A 14,625-nucleotide genomic window follows, 5' to 3' on the forward strand; every position below is an offset into this window, starting at 1 on the left:
ATTTGAAGGAGTTTTTTCAATTTGCATTTGTCTCATCTCACATACCTTATGCACTGTCATCTTGTCCCCTTTGTGCACTGTTCACAGCTGCTCTCAAGAGCTCTTTTGGACCCCCGTGCTGTCTCACATTCCCAGGAGTGCTGGTCCCAGGCTGGTTTTACCAGCTGCCTTTAGGAGCAGCACAGCTTTTGCTGTCCATTACCTGTCAGGTGTGCTGTGCTCACCACGTGTCACTTGGATGGCCTTTCCCAGGCACCCAGAGAGCTTAAACTCTTGCCAGGCTTTCAGCCTTCCTCTCCTGAAGACTCTGGTATCCTTTCCCTTCCCAGTGTGCTCCGATCCTGTTTGTGACTATTGGCAATTCTTCTGTCCTTTCCCTCTTTCCTACAGCCTCCCCATTCTGCATCAGACATACCCCACTTTCTTTCTCTCTCTTCTACTAGCAGTGTGCTGAAGAGAAATTTGCTATTGAGAGCTTTCTGACAAGCTTCCCAAAAACCCCCAATGCAATTTTGCTGTCTCTTTTCAGATCCCTTAAAACCATCTGCTGCTAAAGGAAGCTCTTGCAAAAAAATAAGCCTTTGGTGAGCTGCATCTAAAGCTCTTCCTGAGCATTTAGAAAGTTTTGTGTGTAGTAATTACTCTTTAAAGGCTTAGGCCTTTTTCCCTCTACGTGTAAACAGCAGCTAGTTCACGGATGTCGAAGTCCCAGAGTAGCCTTCCTAGAGAGCAGCTTTATAAACAAACTAAGTGGAACCTTCCAGCAGTACACAGCCAGCCAGTGTGCTTTTCCAAAGTCCTTTTCTCAATGACAGCAGAACTGTGGCACTAAAAAAACCTGGGCCCTGCACAAATGGAGACTCTTCAACTCCACTTTTTTGCACCAACAAGCTTCAAAATTCAAATGGCTACAAAAATGTAAGGACAACCCAATGCTCAGAATCATTAAATCCTTGAATACTTTTTGTTCTGGTTCTTCAGTGTCTGTTGTTTACTTTTTATTTGAGTTAGTTTTGTCAGTTTAAAGGGGGGTTTTTTGTGTTATTGTGCTGAGATTTTGTGTGGTTTGTGTGGTTTACATGCTGGTTCATACTGGAAATTGTGGTAGTTAAAGTTCAGTTTCCCAGAAGATTCTTACTTCAGCAAGACAAATATTTAGATGGTGTCTCCTCTACTGTGTAATGACAGCATTCTATGCAGCATTTTTTATTGATGAGGCACTATGTAAGTGCCAGACTTGCGTAATCTGGAAAATTCTGAATTCTCATGTGTTTCATCAAATTACTGTGTTTTCTCTTTTTCCTGCTGAAATGGTAAAATGCTTTCTCTAACTTGATGGGCTCCTCCCAAGACTTAAAAAAAATGTTTGGGTGTAGAAAATGTCAGGTCTCCTGCAGCAAAGCTAATCTGCGTTTTATTCTTCTGTTTTCTTACTTCATTAATGTTCCAAATCTATGACAAATCAGTTATTCACAAACATTTTTTGAAAAACCGAATCATCACTATGTTGAACTGAGAAGTTTTCAGCAACTTTTAATTACTAATCAATTTAGCTGCAATTTGTTTCTAAAGTATAATGTCTCTAATCATCTACTTTCCAATCACACAAACACATTGTTGAATTTGAATATTTATTCATGATAAAAAGAAGCTGATAAGGAGGTAGGACAACTCCAAGTCAACTCCCTGCTCTATCCTGATTCTGTGTAGCTTCTAAAACAGATGTGTATATACCTACATGCAGAAAAAAGGCATTATTTGGGACACTTTGTCACCCAGCAGAATTCATAGCTTCAAGACACCCACACAAAGCTAGAGGGACAAGAGGGAAAAGAATTTGACTTCAAAGTGTAGGCTTAAGGCCAGACTTCCATCACCCAGGACAGGACCCTCGGCACCTGGTACCACGTCACACCTTCACATTCATGCACATTCCAACAGCCTAATTTAATGAATAATGGCTTCTAATGAGCATGATGGAGCAGTTTGTAGGAACTGGGACCTAGTTTGGCGTGCTCTTAGTGCAGGAAAAATGAAGGACAATGGGATGGAGCAGGGCTTGGATCTAAGGCTCACATGTCCTGCTCCATCAAAGGGTTGCGAAGTGAAGCCAACTCTTTTCCTGCAGCTTTGGGCTCTGTGAGAGTCAGGATCTCTCTACAGTTGTCACTGTTCTGTCCTGACCTGTAGACAGGTCATGAATCAGTTTGTGAATCCCAGAAAATCTCTACAAAACCAGGATGAGCGTTTCACAGTGCTGGACAAACCTTCCCAAAAAACCTCTTGGGAGTTAAGAGGCTTTACGGAAAAGTGAAAGTGCAGCAGAGACCTACGGCAGCAGCTCTGAGGATGCAGGTTTTCAGTAGAAGTCCCCTGTCCTAAATCCATGCCCAACTCTGTGCCTCACTCTTTTTGTTCCACAGAATACTCCTCACTGCTTCATTTGGGGAAAAGGAAGGAACACTCTCTCTTGTGGGAAATACAGTGTTCTAAATGATGCACAGTTCACAGTATAAATGCAAAATCCAGGCTTATAGGGAAAATTGTTCTTACTCTATAATATTATCAGAGAAGGATCATTTAGAACAGAGATAATGGTCCCAATAGTTTAAGAGGCAATGACTTGACCAAGGCATTTGCAAGATAGATAACTTTTTACAATTATAAAATAAAATTACTTTTCAGTATTATTTTAAAATTAAGATTTTCAAAGCCACACTGGAAATTAGAGTTAGATTGATTTGCTAATCAGTTTCTGTTTCCTTTATACTGTCCTGAAGATCTCCATCCTGAAATTCTAAAACAATAAAAAATAAAATTTAGCATTCTCTATTGGTAAAAAGTAAAAACTATGATTTCACACACAGGAATTGGAAATAGAAGTGTTATCCCACTGAACAGATTCAGAACTTCTTATGTTAACTGCATTGGTGTCTAACCTGCTCTGTGTCAGCAGTGAGCACTGGGTGGGAACATGTTCCAGTGGGACAGGAACATTCTGCAGAAAATTCAGATTCACTGATGCTTTGATTTATTTACAACTTATTAATAGACATTTAATAAAAATTTTAACATTGATTAAGTGGATAGTTGAAGATTAGCAAAGCAATCAGATTTATTGAAATTTGGTGTAAGCTTGCTAAAAATACACTAAGTGTGTCAAATTATATGACAGTAGCCCTAAAAATCAATAAGACTATTTTTTTTCCAATTCTACTTTATAATAGCAATAGGGGCATCAGTGCAGAGCATTTCCTTGGGATTCATATCCTGCTGTCGTTGGGTTATGCTTTCCTTGTTGGGTTTCCATCAAGAACAGCTGTGTTGGGCACTGCTGGATGATGTGTAAATATCACTACCATTGGGAGCACAGGTGTCCAGCTGGGATCCAACTTTTCAATATGTAGAATCATCATTACTACTTTTGCCAAATAATTAGAACTTAGTTAAATTTACTATTTTAAAATATGTTTTCAGTGAGGGAGAAGAGTATCTCTGGTCCAACCTCCAAGTAGGTTTAGGCAATTAATTTCTAAAAGACATGGTTGTGTTCACTTCCATTACTGTGGCTTTGGATGCAATTGAAAACTGGGAGAGCAGCACCACAGTCAGGTTTTGAAGAACTCATTCCTTAAAGCTGACAAATTTTGCTGGGGATAAAAAGACTAAGTTCGCTGCAAGTCCCGAGTTGGTGTTCTTTGGGAAGGGAGAGAACGTGAGCCCATCAGTCAGGGAGACCCACAGCTGGATACAGCGCCTTAGGGCAATTGCTGGGGGACTGTTTGCTAGAGAGCTTTTGTAAATATGTACACAAATACTCAGGGCCACTGGGGAAGGCTTTGGTGACCTCTCTGCTTCTCTCCTTTCGAAATACAGTGACCTTGGTGAAGTGTCTGAAAGCGATCTCTAATTAACGCTTGGGCTGTTTGTTAATTGTCCTTTATCTGTCCCTCAGACGTGTTTATGTGACTTTGGGAGCACCTCAGCAGGACAGCTGAGCACAAAACCTCAGGATGAGCATGCATGGAACTTGTTTAAATCATTGGTTTAGAGTCTGAATTAAGAAGAGCACAGTTGTCTATTTATGTGTTTGTGGAATAGGCACTGAATGCAGTGGGGTTTATTATTAACTAGACTGAACATGAATAATATTGTAAAAATCTGCATCAGGTTCTAACAACAAATGAATCTTTTTTTCCAAGGTTATTTCAAGATCATTATTGGAATGCAGATCTCAGAGAGCACTGCCTAGTTATATACACCAGTGATAATATTTTCTGTGAAACTAGTGAGGCTGTAGCAGTGCATTTCAAAGTGTGACTTTGTTGGCTCACTGTCACTGTGAGAACTGTGTTAAATATGCCTATTTATGTTCCACCATATTCCATGTTCCATGTTATTATATGTTCCACCTTATGTGGAACTTTGAGTGCTGCTAACATTTAAAAGCTGATAGAATAAAACAATTCATTTAGAAATACAGAGCAAGCCACAGAGCTGATAGTAAAACTGCCTTTGTTTAAATGTTCTACCTTAGACAAATTTGTCTTAATAATGTCTTCTTAAGCTTGCCTTATCTTTCTTTTTGAAAAATAAGCAGGCCAAACCATTATTCTATGCTAACAGCAGATGAAAATTACCCAGAAAACCTTTGATTTGGAATTGTCTCTGACATTTCCATTCAATATTTGACAGTTGAACAGGAAATAGAATTTTTATATGATACCAGTTTATGTTCATTATTCATGTGATACATTCATTGAAAAGAAGCTGAATAAGAACCTGTTTAATACTGTAAATTAAACATAAGTATTACATACTCTGTCTGAATACCAGTCTTATCTTTGCCCTGACAGGTTGATAATGTATGGCTTTGTGAAGGCCATGGTACATATTGGCCAATTAAAGGAATGGGAATTCCACTTCACTGACTGTTTATTTTTTGGATCGCTGATATCTGCCACAGATCCAGGTAACCATTTCAAATAAATTACTTTTTCAAAAGTCAGAACAGTAAATAAGAGCTGTGTACATCATAGAAATGTTCAAAGAGTCTTTTCTCGTTTTCTTTTTCCTTTTCTTAGCTGTTAAATATCTGATATTCTGATAATCATAAGTCAATCAAAGTCAAAGTCAGCTCCAGAGGTCTCTTGTGGGTTTTTTAATAGCTGGTTTTCCTAGCTTGAGATCACAAACTTTATAATTGAGGTTGCTGAAAAGATTGGGAAAATGTTCTCTGATCTTCAGGACACCACCTGTTGCTTGCTGATATGAGAATTTCTGTAATCTGAAGCCTCACAGATAAAAATCACAACCTCACATCCACCTAACCCAGTTAGGTGTGAGCTAACCCAGGTTAAAGATAGGGGGAATGGAGCGTTCAAATTTGGCCAAATAAATGCTGCTTGTATGGTATCAATGAAGTGCTCATGATAAATACAACTCTAGAAAACCAGATACCAAGAAAATTACTTGAATTTTCAGATGTGAGATTTAAAGCCCAAAGTTACAGTCTAATCTCAAAGTTAGACTAGGTTTCATAGATTTGTCCAGGTTTTGTTATGTTTAAAATGTCAATAAGAGCACTTAGAATTAAAAGAAAAAATATTGTTATTTGCAAATGTGGGAACACAGTAAAGGAGAAGGTGAACAGAATTTTTTAGAAGTTATCTACTGAGACAAAATACAAATTCTGCAAGGGTACATTGGATTTTTTTGCAAAATTTTCAGCTGAGCTGTTAAAGGGGACGGAACAGAAAACATTTTGTGATGTATGTGAAGTGGTGCATCAGTGCTAAAAAACTACCCTTGAGAAGCTTCTCTAAGAGACTTAGTTATAAAGCTTTCAAATTCATGGCTTTTAAAAGAAATGAGAAAAAGCAATATTGTTCTACAATTTTTTTCCACTCTTTAAATGAAATCTGAATATTTAACAAAAGATTTTGGGCTTGTGATTTATCATTCTGACAGCTCAAAAGTACGGTATAAAACACTTTATTTCCACAAAACCAATTTTTGCACGATTATTGTAAAAGCTGCATCAAATTGTTATTCCCAAATTAATCCACACATCCAATATTCTGCCACTTCTTCGATCATCCCGCTGTATTAATAAGATTCAGAACATGATTGAAGCCTATCCTCAGAGCAAGAGAAAAACACAGAAGTTAGAAGCAGGAGGAAAACCTAGGAAAATAAACTGTTTATGGAATAAAAGCGTCCTTACTTATTTCCAAGTATATTTGTTAATAGTGCCATGAATAGGGTTTTGCAGCTGCCTTAGTTTCTTTTCCCATTTTCCAGTCCAAGACTATTTAGTTTCAGAAATGTTGACTTATGATGAGTAATGTATAAAACAAATGCACTGATTTTGATTATAAGACTATTAAATCACCACTGATTAATCTGGAACAATCAAGAGGGAAAAAAAATCAACAAAACAGAAGCTCCCCTTGCACTGTAAGGAATAATTTACAAGGATTACTTTTACCAGAGTTTTAAACAGGCTTAAAAAGCTAAAGCTGCAGTTGAGAAAACTAATTTTAGCGTGACAAACTGTCAATGATTAATATTGTTTCTAATTACTTCCCTGCTTATATAGTATCTGTGCACATCCAAGAGTTTTTTAATGTTCAGTCGCTCCCTCTGCTATCAATTCACAATATTCTAAGTTGTTTCATGTGTTCACTAATCTTATCCATAAATTTCAACCCCTCAAAGACTTATGAGAATTTTGAATTAAGTTTTTCATTAATTAAATGGTTGACACTACTGAAAATATTTCATTGTGTTGTAGGACTTGTTAATGAATTATAATCTCAAGTATGTAAATAGCTCACTGACATTCCAAAATCAGTTAAAATATGGTCCCCTAGAGGACTGATACATATCAGGGCATAAGATAATCAGTATAAAGATTTTATCTGTGATAACTAGGGTTAATTTGGGGTTTTTTAAGAAGTTTTTAGTAAAATGTTGTTAGTATTATCAACAATAAATTAATCTTAAGATGAAATAATAAATTCCTGTCTGATTTGCTACATGATTTTTCATTTCATTCTTCACTGTGTAGGATTATAAACTCATTTCAAAAAGAGATTTAATTTCCCTTGGCTGTGGGAAGCAATTAAGTCTCAAAAGATGCTAAAAAGTGATCTGTTGACTTGACAGAAGTTGGTTTGATTGAGCTCCTTATTTGTGATAGAAGAGATAGATTGGTACGTGTTTACATGTTAAATAAAGACTTTTACTGTCAGGGCAGTAAACAAATGTATGACAGGTAAAATTTTCTAGTATTGCTAAGAAGAAGGAAATGAGGTCACAGCACTCTAGGTTTTTACCTCTGAAGTTTATATGAAGATTTTTAATCTGGATATTTTGGCATAAAGTAATTCAGAAGAATTGCTCTTATGTGCTGTGTGTTCTCTTAAATAGAAAACTAACACTTTTACTAAGATTAAGAAATTAATTTATGACTGGATATACTTGAGACTGTGTTTTTCATTATAGACTGTGATCCTAGAAATATCAACAATATGGTGTGATGCCTCAAAAAACTTTTATGTCTCTAGAAAGGACAGTTAGAAACTTCAAGGACAGAACAAGGTTACTCTCTACCCAGAAATTCATCTTACAGAGGACATCTCCTTCCAATAATTTACCATTTTCAGTAGAGAAAGTTTCTCATTTTAAGACTTCTGGTGAGAGGTGAAATTTTAAGAAATAGAATTTTTAAATTCCCAAATTATCCCTTTATTATTCGTGATTTAAAACATGAGAGCAGTATTTGCATTTTTCTTTATTCTGATCAATAGGCATAATTTATCACATTGCCGAGGAAATCACATCCTATTGTTTCATCTGCACAGATTTCCCTGTTTCGCTGTAGAGGGGGTTTCCTTGTGCCAGTATTGGGATTTGGTTTCCCATGTACCCTGCCCCGGAGGTGTTTCGGTGTGATCCCTTCCAAGGTGGCGGGGCAGCTGCTCCCTGTGCAGTGCCTCTCCCCGGGAGCAGCGGAGGAAAAGGAGCAGCTGTGCAGCGCCAGCCCAGGGACCTGCAAGGGGAACTGCACATGGGGAGCTGCACATGGGGAGCTGCACATGGGGAACTGCTCATGGGGAACTGCTCATGGGGAACTGTACATCAGGAACTGCTCATGGGGAACTGCTCATGGGGAAATGCACATGGGGAACTGCTCATGGGGAACTGTACATGGGGAGCTGCACATGGGGAACTGCACATGGGGAACTGCACATGGGGAACTGTACATGGGGAGCTGCACATGGGGAACTGCTCATGGGGAACTGCACATGGGGAACTGCTCATGGGGAACTGCACATGGGGAACTGCACATGGGGAACTGCACATGGGGAACTGCTCATGGGGAACTGCACATGGGGAACTGCTCATGGGGAACTGCACATGGGGAACTGCTCATGGGGAACTGCTCATGGGGAACTGTACATCAGGAACTGCACATGGGGAACTGCACATGGGGAGCTGCACATGGGGAGCTGCACATGGGGAGCTGCACATGGGGAACTGCTCATGGGGAGCTGCACATGGGGAACTGCACATGGGGAACTGCACATGGGGAACTGCACATGGGGAACTGCTCATGGGGAAATGCACATGGGGAACTGCACATGGGGAGCTGCACATGGGGAACTGCACATGGGGAACTGCACAAGGGGAACTGCACATGGGGAGCTGCACATGGGGAGCTGCACATGGGGAACTGCTCATGGGGAACTGCTCATGGGGAACTGCACATGGGGAGCTGCACATGGGGAACTGCTCATGGGGAAATGCACATGGGGAACTGCACATGGGGAACTGCACATGCGGAACTGCTCATGGGGAACTGCTCATGGGGAACTGCACATGGGGAACTGCACAAGGGGAACTGCACATGGGGAACTGCACATGGGGAACTGCACATGGGGAGCTGCACATGGGGAACTGCTCATGGGGAACTGCACATGGGGAGCTGCACATGGGGAACTGCTCATGGGGAACTGCACATGGGGAACAGTGCAGCCTGTCCTCTGGGACTGAGTGGCTGCCTCAGCAGCCAGCCCAGTTTCAGGGTGCCCGTGGCTGCAGTGGGATAATGAATAGAACACACCCGGCTCAGGGTTTTAAACAGGGCACCTCTGCCCCAGTCACCCAAAATACACAAACACTACAACTCTGGCAGTCTCCAGGGCTGCTGCTATTAACACCTTCTGGGACACAACCTTCCTATCCGCAGACATTTCACAGACCTTTAGCCTTCTCCTTTTGGTTTTCTTCCTGATTTTTGACATTTCAAATATGGAAAACTGATTTACCTTCCCAGGGTTTGCTGAAGCAGAGCTGTTTCTGAGCTGTATGAACTCCCTTACCTTTGGTCACACTGACAATCACAGGGCTCTTCCCTATTTGAAGTTTCTATGGTTACAGCTGAACTGGAGCTGTGGGTTGAGCTGCTCTTGTTATTGATAAAATTGGATATTTATCAGAAAGAACAGTTTCTGTTTACCATAAAATTGAAGGGTTTTGCATTAAGAAGCATATTGTATCAACACAGCAAGGTAATGCATTCAAAACACTTGTTATGTAATACGGTCTGTAAATGTGTTTTTAATTAAAATATATGTCTGCTTTCTTCTTATTCACCACTGAGCTAATCTGTGAGTGCCGTGACTTACTACTAGGGAAAGGAGTCTATAATTCAAACTGGAATCTTTACTTTTAGACAATGTCAATAGGAAATAAAAGTTAGATTTCTCGAATCTTATTTTCTTCCCGTTCAATACTGTACTCCTAAAAGAATTTAGGCCCATGAGTATGAAAGATACTAATAGTTCTAGTCAGAAGACTGAGGAACAATAATGCCAGTACTTTATATAATGGTGTAATTTATTTTTTGTTTCCTCATTCTTTTAAAAGTAACAGCAAAGTATCCTTGGAGAGAGTTAGCAAAGGGATTCTTGTAGTTTGGTGATATTTCAGTTGTATATACTTTTTACAGGGATCTATAACAAGCCAATTTGTTTCTAAATTTGTCAAAAGATGCCTTTCGCAAGGCAGCTCCACAGACACTCCTTGGGTACAACTGAAATCATGTTGGGCTTAGCTTGTGACAGGTGTTACCTCAGCCCATGAAGTCTGGGAAGAGGTGAATCAAACTTTTGTTGGCATAAATACTGTGAAAATCTTAGATGCCTCACTGTTTCCTGCTTCCTGTCACTGAATGTTTAACTGAAGTTCACAACCCTTTCTGAGTCAGCAGCTCTGCTGCGCGTTATTTCTGTTGGTGCCAGTTTTCTACTGCCACAAAAGGTGTTGGCTCCTCCACTGACGTGGCCTTGCAGCCACTTCTTTACCCACCTCTATTTCTGTCCTCTCATTAGAAATAAGAGATGCTGTGTACTTTAATGAAAAGTAGTTTGGTATTTTTATAATACATACTGTATCTAATGAATTATACAAGTTTTCAAGTAGTTACCACACAAAACCCAAGCCCTATTTACTGTTCCTCAGCAGTGCCTTCAGAAAGCCAGGGGCCAAGCTGACTGCAGTGCAGCATCTACAATCTTTACTTAGATATCAAAGTTCTCACAGACTGGCCATGTTACTGGGGTATAGGATTATTTTTAAATTACTTCCCTTGAGTTTTAAAGTCATTCCTTAGACAAAATATGATGTGACTTCGTTGGACATGATAACTATTCCTAGAGCATTATTCTATCCAGAGGTAACTTAAATTATTTCTTCCATAGCAGAGAATCACATCCCTTTTGATGTGCCCATTCTGACCTATGTCTGTAGCTTCTCATAATTAACGAAAGCAAATGTGATCATGGGGAAATGCCTAGACAGTGGTGGTCAAAACAAGGTGAAAATGTTTCCTGGAGCTCTTAAACAGGGTGGATGTGCTAAAAATCCTGCAGATCTCTCTTCTTGTGCAGATACTATTTATAATTTTCATTAATGAGTTGGCTGATGTAACAGAGGGTGTTTCTTTATTGTAAAATATTCTGCTGAAAGAAGACTGCCAACATTTTGAAAGGCATGGTTAGAACTCAGTATGATTCCTATAATGATTTAAAATAGACAAGGATAAATGCTACACTTTAAAAAGAGCATGTTCATAGATAGCAGATAGGAAGTGAACATTCACTTCTGAAAAGGATTTCAAGTTTACAATCTATGAAAATGAGTCATAAGTACAAATACATAGAAAAAAAAAAGGAAAACAGGATTTATTAACATGTTCTACAGCATTTTTTCATTCTATTTCTTGACAGCAAGTGTCAACTACATTACTGGGATCTGGTTTTAGGCACTGCATTTCATGAAAGATATGAGCTGATTAGAGGGCAAGAAAACATTACTAAAAGGAGGAGATTGAAAGAAGTGAGTCATTTTAGGGAGGAGGTGTCTGAAATGAGTCTTTGAATAGACAAATTCTGCTGAAAGAAAATCAGAATAAATATGACAAATTTTTGTCTCTCATTAGGCTAGGAATGGAAATTGCAGGCTTGAAAAGCAGGAGGGGAGCTTTGGGTTAGACATGATTCAGGAATAACTGCATTTAAAAATTGTATGAATACTGAAGAGTGAGTTCAGGTCCCTTGGGATTTGGGGAACCAGCATCATTTCAGTTCTGTAAAACCAAATCAGATAAATATCTGTCAGCAGTGGTGGGGCTGAAGTCTGCTCTCCCTTGGGCCAGACAAGCAGAGGGACAGAGCAGAGACCAGGACCCTTCAGTCAGGGACAGGCAAAGAAGATCCAGTAACCACCCCTGGAAATGGGAAAACATTTGAAATGGAAGATGCTTTCTGAGAACTGGGTGAACTGGGGAGTTTCTCCCAGAAGAGGCAATTGATGCATTACTGTGTTGCTTGTTTTATTGTTTTGCTTTCATTTGAAAATATCAAAGTCATATGTTTAGGGTAGAGTTGAGAGAGAGAAAGCAAGAAGAGAAAGTTACTTGCTTAGGAGGCGGGAGGAAGAAGAGGAATGTGCAGGCATCTCTCTAATTGGCTCGGCCTGCTACACACACACCCCAGCAGTACATTGGACTTTGATTACTGTTTGCTTTCCCTTCTGTCGTTATCACAGGCACTATTAACGAGAGCTCAAACTAATTAGCTAATAAGCAAAAGCTGAAAGCGGCAACTAGTTTTAGAAAACAAGTCTGTTTTTATGCCAATGACATTAGAGAGCAGGAGATAAACTGAATCCACATTAAGTCAGCATTGCTAATCAGCCAAAAACCTGAATATAGATGTTGGTGAACCAAGAAAATATCTCTTGTCAATAAAGCTTCTGCCTACACCTTTGAGCTATTCTGGGGAAAGAACTATTTCCCTAGTTTAAATTCTAACTGCAGTGGGAGTAGATGGGTGAGGTTACCAGGATGGTTAAATATAACTGGCTAATTTAAATATAGCTATATCAGCAAATGTTCGGCTACACACATCTAAGTTGTCTTCTTTAGAATAACACTTCCAAAATTCTTCAGAGACAGCACATCAACAGAGATCACTTTAACATAAAATCTCACAGGAGAACTGAGAATCTATTTTGGGTTTATAAACTTATTTTGAGACTACATAGCTATTTAAGCACCATTTAGAAAATCTTAGCACCAATGCTTTCAAAGGCCCAAGAAATGTTATTAAGCCAAAGCATAATCAACTGGTCATGCTTTTGTATTAATTATCAGCAGTCATATGAATGTAAAAGTATATAATTTTCATTTCTAAAATGTCAGATGTGAACATGGCATCCCAGAGATGTCTCCTAATCTTTGGGATTCCTGGGCTACGAGAACTGAGTCAATTACACAATTAATGTACTAGAATGGGCACCAGTGAAGCAGTGAGTTACCGTGTAATTTTTAACCAGACAAGTAATTGGGGGTCTTTACATTAAATTCTGTTTGAAATTGGAAAGCTCTGCTTTGTCCATGCAATGAGAAAATAATAAGAATAATAAGAATTCAAATAATACATACAAAGAACATAGACAGCTTTCTTCAGCTGGAGATTATGAAGTGCAAGCTACGCAAGCTAGACCACAGGAAGGACTGTGCCCCCCTGTCTGCAGGGGAGAGTGAAAACCAGAGAAGGCCTAAGTTAATATCTGCAGGACTTAATTACCTGAGTATGAACCAAACGTCTAAATACTCCAGATGATGTTTGTGTAAATTATTTGCTCACCTTCATTTTAAGTTCACCACACTCTATTTCTTTCTATTGCACTGGTAAACTGAAAATCAAATATAGGGTATAACTCAGAGAGAAGGAAAGAACTTAAACTACTGGTTAAATGCTGAAGGGGCCTTAGAATGGGTTGTAGGAGTCAAATATCCTGGTCTGGGTGAGAGGCTTCACAGCTACCCATGAGCTACATCCTTGCTGAGCGTGGGGCAGGACAGGGTGGTTATGCTGCGTGCTCCTTAGAGAACATGTGTAACACATGGGTCACTGTTATTATATCCTTCTCAAAACAGGGAAACCCCTACTCATCACACACAAAATCCACAGCAAAACCCAACACTTTTCAGCACCCTTTTCCTCCGTGGTCACGAGATCACAGTGCTTTATGCACAGTGAAACATGCTGTGACATTTTCATTTCTGCAGGATTCTCTGTGTGAGAGGGAAAGCTTCTTCCTAACTCAGCTGAAGCAGCAGAACTCATAGACTTGATGAATTTAAGGATCTTATATATCCCAGTTGATCCTTCTTAACTAATTTTTATCCACTTAGGCAATATATACAGCTGGGCTTCTCAAAACCAGTATTCTAATATTGCTTTATTTCTTGAACTGCCAGAGGAATATGAAAATCACAACTCACTTTGCTTTCTTTCCGTGCAGTGACAGTCCTTGCTATTTTCCATGAGCTGAATGTGGATACAGATTTATACACACTCCTGTTTGGAGAGAGTGTCCTAAATGATGCTGTGGCTATCGTGCTGACACAGTAAGTTACACCCACCTCCATTCTTGACTTGGTGAGATAATCAAAGCTTTATTCACTGATACCACTCTCACTGATATAGTTTGTTCAAGTATAGCTATACCATTCGAAGGTTTTGTTACAAAGATGTAGTTTTAGAATTTTTCTTGGTTTGATAATACTAGAATTCCAATATTGTTCATAGCAACTGTACATCCAGAATGCAATTTTAGTTCACGTTCTTTAACCCAGAAAGCAATATATTCTGTAAAATGGTAAACTTAATTTATTATTATTTCTTTTCTCATCTAAACAAGATACTTGAAAAAAATAATGCTAAATGAGCACCTAGGACACAGAGTAACTATAAAATTCAAGAGAGGTTCTTTTTATTTTTTTGCAATCTATTACTTCCTGAGATTAAAACCACAAAGTGATACACAGTGTCTGTTTATCTACTTCTGTCTATGAAAGCTGGCAGAGCTTCAGCTGATAATATTATCTTAAATTTCTATATAGCTTTTTTATTCTCAGGAATCCTCAAACAGACCACAAATGGTGGGCCAAAATCACACAAGTATGTGCTGTCCTAAAAACACAGATGCTAAGTACATGATTAATGGGTTCTCAAGTTTACTCCACTCTACATGTATTATATGCTT

The 14,625-nt window shown here is 39.0% G+C and overlaps 1 protein-coding gene across 1 annotated transcript in view; it reads left to right on the forward strand.

Moving 5' to 3' along the window:
• The window catches only part of SLC9A9 (solute carrier family 9 member A9), a 174,636-nt gene that overhangs the window by 32,698 nt on the left and 127,313 nt on the right, over positions 1 to 14,625 (forward strand). Inside the window, exons 5-6 of the mRNA XM_062498885.1 lie at positions 4,857 to 4,972; positions 13,882 to 13,987. Coding sequence (XP_062354869.1) covers positions 4,857 to 4,972; positions 13,882 to 13,987 — 222 coding nt within the window. The remainder of the gene's footprint in view (positions 1 to 4,856; positions 4,973 to 13,881; positions 13,988 to 14,625) is intronic.

Source organism: Cinclus cinclus, chromosome 10 (assembly GCF_963662255.1).
Source record: "Cinclus cinclus chromosome 10, bCinCin1.1, whole genome shotgun sequence".
Lineage (NCBI taxonomy): Eukaryota > Metazoa > Chordata > Aves > Passeriformes > Cinclidae > Cinclus > Cinclus cinclus.